Source organism: Myotis brandtii, unplaced genomic scaffold, assembly GCF_000412655.1.
Source record: "Myotis brandtii unplaced genomic scaffold, ASM41265v1 scaffold687, whole genome shotgun sequence".
Taxonomy (NCBI): Eukaryota; Metazoa; Chordata; class Mammalia; order Chiroptera; family Vespertilionidae; genus Myotis; species Myotis brandtii.
Genome location: NW_005370687.1, coordinates 809,130 through 816,069, shown reverse-complemented (window position 1 = coordinate 816,069; position 6,940 = coordinate 809,130). Strand labels below are relative to the sequence as shown.

At 34.8% G+C, this 6,940-nt stretch overlaps 1 protein-coding gene across 2 annotated transcripts in view; it reads right to left on the bottom strand.

The window, feature by feature from the left end:
* The window catches only part of SRPK1 (SRSF protein kinase 1), a 52,363-nt gene that overhangs the window by 38,026 nt on the left and 7,397 nt on the right, over nucleotides 1–6,940 (bottom strand). The window contains exons 2-5 of one of the 2 annotated variants that reach the window (XM_014529615.1): nucleotides 6,349–6,467; nucleotides 4,890–4,998; nucleotides 2,843–2,930; nucleotides 1,761–1,848 (exon numbers count right to left, since the gene is read on the bottom strand). In XM_014529615.1, coding sequence (XP_014385101.1) covers nucleotides 1,761–1,848; nucleotides 2,843–2,911 — 157 coding nt within the window. In that variant the 5' untranslated portion in view covers nucleotides 2,912–2,930; nucleotides 4,890–4,998; nucleotides 6,349–6,467. Of the gene's footprint in view, nucleotides 1–1,760; nucleotides 1,849–2,842; nucleotides 2,931–4,889; nucleotides 4,999–6,348; nucleotides 6,488–6,940 lie in introns of those variants that run through there. The other variant, XM_005881733.2, reaches the window with a different exon arrangement.

Genomic DNA, 6,940 nt, shown 5'->3' with positions numbered 1-6,940 from the left:
AGCTGGGGGGAGGGATTGAGGGAGGTTGGCCAGCCATGGGAGGTTGGCTATGGGAGCGCACTGATCACTGGGGGGCAGCTCCTGCATTAAGCATCTTCCACTTGGTGGTCAGAGTGCATCATAGCAACTGGTCGACAGGTCGTTCGGTCGCTTAGGCTTTTATATATATATATAGAATATATAGACATGAGAAAGGCTACTGCTCCAGGGAAAAAGCAGTAATAGGGAAAAAAAGTCAGATGTATAGTTTCATGATGTATGTCTGCACAGTGAAAAGAGATGAGGGGCAGGGAACTAACTCATTAACCCTTAACTCAGTGCTCTGAGTTTTATCCTTTTCAATCTCTAGTAGCAGATATCAGTAGCCAAGTGAGCCAAGAAGGAGGAAGGGCAGAGGGAAATGGCTAAGGACAAAGAAAGAAATTAATAAAATAGGGATTAAATGAATAGAAACTACAGAGAAACCACCTGGTAAGTTTTGAAAATATCTTGGAGCTTGAAATTCAAATCTACTATGATATTTCAATAATTTTCAAAAAGTCTTCTAGCTTTGGGTCAAATAAAGGCAATCAGCATTACTGAGGAGAGGATATTATTAGAATATGTCTTATTAGAATAGTTTTATTTGTAACATTCCCAAATTAGTAGAGAAATCTGGTACAAGACAAGATCAAAAAATAGGGAAACAGAATTAATGGCCATCATGAGATCCTGTATATGTTTTTATTTCTTGGTTAGCCTTCCTACTAATTTGAACACACACATACACAGTAAGTCAACAAAAAGTGACCACAATGGACCCAAGATACTGTTTTAAAATGGGATGATTCTTACAAGTTTTCCTTAGGGAGCAGGGATGTAAGTTTCACTTCAAGGAAGTAACTCACAACTACAGAATGACAGATAAAATATTTTCACATCACCTGTTCTCTCTGCTTTCCCATCTTTTCTTTTTGCTTCTCTGTTCATATCTCTTACCATAGTCCACATGACACTAAAGAGCCATATGCAGTCTGTCTCCTTAAAAAAACATCATCGCTTGCAATTAAGAATGTTAAGAGAAGCTAAACATATAGGGAAATAGAATGATATATGAAAAGTCTTTTCTTTACATTTTTAAATAGGTTAGGAATAAGCAGTTTTAGACTCTCCAATCCGAGTGAGACGCTATAATTTATTCTGAAAAGTCTGATAGGCCTTTTTAACATAGCTGTTACAACAACCTTTCAATTAGTTCACTGCATGTCACTCTGAAATTAACTCATTAAGAAAATCAGCTGAGCTTCCCTCCAACTATAAAATTCTAAGAATCCGGATAAAATCATAAAACAAGTCAGTTTTTCATTGATAGTATGTGAACAATCACACCTGTTTAGATTATAAACATTAAACTACACATACAACCTCTTCAATGTTTACCCAGAATTTATCATGAAAAATTGCTTTCATTAAAATTTCTGTGCTGATAAAAATCATAGAACCTCCTCTTAATAATACAAAGCTATTTTCTAAAAATGTTATTTTCACTTTGGCTTAATTGGGCTGAAAAGGGGGAAAAGCCTAAAATAATACCCTGAAATATCACAATATATAAAGACAGATATGATTCACATCTGTGGTCAGAAATTTATAAGAAAATAAAGTAATTTGATTTTAGTTTGCCTTCAGAAAAGAGACCAATGCTGTTTTACAAATCTGGTTCCTTTTGGGGGATAAAGTTAATTCATGATTTATTTTTCAATAGGTTTTAAAAAGGATACGTGTTCCGTTAACTCCTGATATTTTAAAGTCATCTAGCAGTTGAACAACCATTTCTTTATTTGGATCATTAGGGTCTGAATTTCGCACCTATAATGGGGAAGACAGTATTCAGTAAAAAGGAAAGCACTGAAATAAGCCAAATGGCTACCTGCAGCAAATATAATAAAAGATTAATTACTCCAAGAAACAGCAAATTTATGAGAAAAACATTAAAATTTTATTAGCTAAAATAGATAAAGAACTTAATTCACAAAAGGAAATGCATCAAAAAAAGACTATTATACTAAATCGACCATTTTTCTACTCAAAGCACAATTCCCAAATTAACTGCTGGTAACCAGGCTACGAGGAATTAAGCTTTGGCAGGATGCAAATCAACCACAGCACTAACCACATGGTTTATTCAAGCTGATATTTTTGTTCAAAGATAAACTTTCTCAATGAAGGAAACAATACAGTAATTTACTTTTGGGCACAAACTCCTTATTCTGTCACAGACTGATACTTTGAAAAATACTTCCTGTTCTAACATCGTCATCTTACAAATGAAACATTTAAAGTTCAGAAGAAAGAAAATGAGTTGGAGGACATATTGGGATAGAGCTGATCCAAAAACCTAGGTTTTCTAACTCTGACTTTAAGCTCCTTCTACTACATTGGAATTTTCTAATAAAACTGAAAGTAAGTTTTTGCTAAATATACTTAAGTTTTCAAGTATAAAGGAATTAATATAATGTTTATTTTTATAACATCTAAAAACATAAAATAGGTATTTATTTATTAGCACAACTTTCCTTTTAACCATAGTAGGAAAGAAAAACATTCTTTGTGCTATCTGGCACATAAAACATGTTCAATAAACATTTTTATTTGTAAGTTTTTTTCGATGTGTATGAGAGCATGCATATTCCATCAGTTCCCTACCACATGCACAGAATGTATATTGTTGTCTCCTCTACTTCTTTAAAGATATTGAAACTTTATAGTAAATATTAGCCATGCTAAAGAATTTACACTTTGTATGTCTTAATTCAATAAAACTTTATTTAATGCTTTGCAGTTCACATATAATAATACTCACTGATTTCAGCAACCGGATTTCATCTAGTGCTGTTTCAGTATAATGTTCAGCACTTTTAACTACTTTCATGGCTACAAACTTCTTTCCCCTAAGAAACAAACATAGACAGTTAGGACTAAATGTCCTCCCTTACTTTAGGAAGCTAAGATTTTGATATAATGGGAGGCAGTGACAAAAATACAAATATTGATTTCATGTTTCCTTGTACTCAAATACAGAGATCACTTGTACCCAACAATTAACTGGCCAGATTTAATTTATAAAAAGAAAATATGTTCTTGGGTAATGCCAGTAACTAAACATTTTTTCCAAGTTAAAATCTACCTTCTTAATGTCTCCCTGAAACCAAGGAAAACCATAAAAAGGGATAGATAAGGGGAGAAACCCCACCAAATCTGAAGTATCTTGTCTACCTGGCAAAAGCTAAAAGGTTAAAAACTATAATACTTTCCTATAAGAAGCCAGAAGAAAAAATAGGGTGAAAACAAACTAAAAAAAAAAAGTACATAGATAGCAATTACTGTTTTCATCAAAGATAGATGGTACACTTTTAGGTAAACACCCCATGGTAATTGATTTTTATGTAGAGAATAGTTTTAGACTGTATGAGACTGAGCAAGTCTGTTACCAAAAGAAAATATAAGAAAATCTCACATAGGTTCGTCTAGAGCAGGGGTAAAGAACATCCAACCTGTGGGCCATCATTTGGTGTGGCCCAGCCAAAGCATTAGGGGTTAGTTAATGAAATGTCTGACAAAAATAGCAGGCTAACTTTTAAGTTGATAATTTTGTATGGCCCGAGAATGATGTTATAAATATCCAAATGGCCCTTGGCAGAAAAAAGGGGCATCGATTTTCAACTGGTATGCTACAAGAATTTTTAAAACAAGCAATACTTGACTATTTAGTCAGGGGCACTGACCTCTTTCCTCTTAGACTATAACATTAAAAAATGGACAATTGCTGTCCGATGTAAATGACCAGTCTTGAACCATAAGTATATAGGTAATATAACAGAGTTGCATCTTATTGGTCATGTCGCATAATAAGGTTGCATCTGACTGGTTACTTCTTGGTACCAGAAATTCTTATAAGCAAGTATAGGCACCTGATTTTTATTTTTTTTATTTTTATTAACACATTTTATTTTATTTTGTTAATCCTCATCTGAGGATATTTTTCCATTAAATTTTTAGAGAGAGTGGAAAGGAGTGGGAGAGGGGAGAAAACATCCATGTGAGAGAGATACATCAACCAGCTGCCTCCCACAAGTGACCCAACCAGGGCTGGGGATCAAGCTTGCAACCAAGGTACGTGCCCTTAACTCAGTGGTTCTCAACCTTCCTAATGCTGCGACCCTTTAATACAGTTCCTCATGTTGTAGTGACCCCCAACCATAAAATTCTTTTCATTGCTACTTCATAACTGTAATTTTGCTACTGTTATGAATCGTAATGTAAATATCTGATATGCAGGATGTATTTTCATTGTTACAAATTGAACATAATTAAAGCATAGTGATTAATCACAAAAACAACATGTAATTATATGTGTGTTTTCTGATGGTCTTAGGCGACCCCTGTGAAAGGGTCGTTCGACCCCCAAAGGGGTCGCGACCCACAGGTTGAGAACCACTGCCTTAATTGGAATATTCACTGAGCCAAACTGGCCAGGGCTAGGTACCTGATTTTTAAAAAGTTATTCTGGAGCGAAAGGGTAGGTAATTACTACTATATTTTTTTGTAAATCAATTTAACTTTACTCTGGTGAGAAAACTACAAATTTACATACCTTACTTTTAGTAATAGTTGCAATGCTTTGAATTTGGGAGTTCTAAGTGCCTTTTGACACTAATTTAATTAATCTTTTGTCTTTAAAACTTTCTTCACCAGAGGAAAGTCATTTGCCCAAGAACACAAAGATTATCAACAACAAAATTCTGATCAAGAAATCAGTCAGAGTTAAACTGAAGGTGGATCAGCTCTGGAAAATCAGAAACATTTAGCTATCACCTAACTAATTCTTTTGCAGGACCACAAAAACTTACTGAATATCCCATGATAACCACACTGTTGAAAAGTGTCCCCAGCCCAACTTTCGGATCACATGATATCTCCCATTGAATAGATCTCCGATTTTCACAAGATGGTAACCTCCTGGAAGAAATAACAGGAGGGAAACATTCACTTAAGTAGTAGGAAAAGGTATCTTATATCCCATTTTCAACGTCTCTATACCTTTTATTAAATAAAAATGGTTTCTTCTATGCTATGAATTCAACATTTGTAGTAGGAAAAGTTATTTAAGTAAAAAAAAATTCAAGTCAAGTCAGGCATACAGTATCATTGAGCTCATGTTACAAAAAAAGATCTTAGAGAATAAAATTAATGATTTAGAAGGTGCAAGTGATGCTTTGTAGACCATTTGCTATTTAAAATAAGTCATCCTCAAACAAAAATAAGGTTATATATCACAACAGATTTATCTAAACATATAAATCTATTTAAAGTTGCAGTCTCAGGATTTTTCTTTTCTTTTCTTTTTTAAAGAGAGAGATCAATGGATTCCATTTATTTAACTTAAAAACACACAGGATTTGATTTTCTAAAACACAAGACAACAAAACTCAGGAAGGCCTGAAAAGGCTTCCAACAGTGGCAGGAATCAAGTTATTTTAACATCTATCTTTGCCTGATGAAAATAAAAAGACCCAGGTTCTACTAGATGGTAAGATATATTCTGTTATAAGTTCCTACCAAAGAATATGGAAAGTCTCATAAAGAAATAGAAAAGCTATCAGGCAATCAATCTTAGGACATAGTTTAAGTACATATAATTCCAGTTTAACTTATCTTAGCAATCATCATGAGAAAAAAGTAATAAAAAGGTGTTTTGCAAAAGTCTACATATAAAATCTCATCACTAGCCCTGACCGGTTTGGCTCAGTGGATAGAGCGTCGGCCTGTGGACTGAAGGGTCCCAGGTTCGATTCCGGTCAAGGGCATGTACCTTGGTTGGGGGCACATCCCTAGTAGGGTATGTGAAGGAGGCAGCTGATCGATGTTTCTCTTTCATTGATGTTTCTAACTCTCTATCCCTCTCCCTTCCTCTCCGTAAAAAAATCAATAAAATATATTTAAAAAAAATAAAAATAAAATCTCATCACTGGTTACTTCTGGGTGATAGCATTAAAGATGGCTTTTATTTTCTTTTTGTTTAATATATGTCTGAAGTTTTCTAAGGTAAGTATGCACTATTATTTTTAAGGAGAGTAAGAGGTAAAAACAGGTTTAATATAAAACTAATAAATTGAGTCAAACTAAGAGGAAATACTATTTCCTATATTTAAAGAAAGAAAAATGCAGACACCTGTAATACTTTCAATAAAGAGAAATTTTAAAAGATACGGTAAGCAAAAAAGCATCAAAACTTTACAATGATTGAGCAAACATTCAAATGAGAAACTGAATACACGTGGATCATGTCTTACTTATAGAAAGTCTTACCTTTACAATAATCATTGGGATCTTCCTGCTCATCATCATCAGACCCCAGAATCTCCTCTTCCTGTTCTGGTGGATCACTCTCAGAGTGGGGAGCAGAGCCTCGGTGCTGAGTTTCAGATCTAAGAAATAATACAAACATGTTCAATCTAAATGGACAGAATAGGACTTTAAGAAAATATTATCAAAATGTCCTCCCCCCACTTAACAGATAATATAAACAGAATATTTTCTAATGGCAGCCTAGGAAAACATTAGCTGTCACTTTACCTCAGGTTAGGAAAGTACCACTTTTTAAAAAGTCAGTACATGATTAAATAAACCTGGAAAATATACAGAGTGGGGCAAGAGTAAGTTTACAGTGGTGAGAACATGAAACACAAGAGTTTATTCTTGTATTATTATTTATAAACTAGTGGCCTGGTGCACGAAATTTGTGCAGGGGTGGGGGGGGCGGTGTCCCTCAGCCCGGTCTGCACCCTCTTCAATCTGGGACTGCTGGCTCCTAACCACTCACTTGCCTGCCTGCCTGCTTGCCCCTAATCACTCTGCCTGCTGGCCTGCTCGCCCCCAATTGCCTCCCCACGCCGGCTTG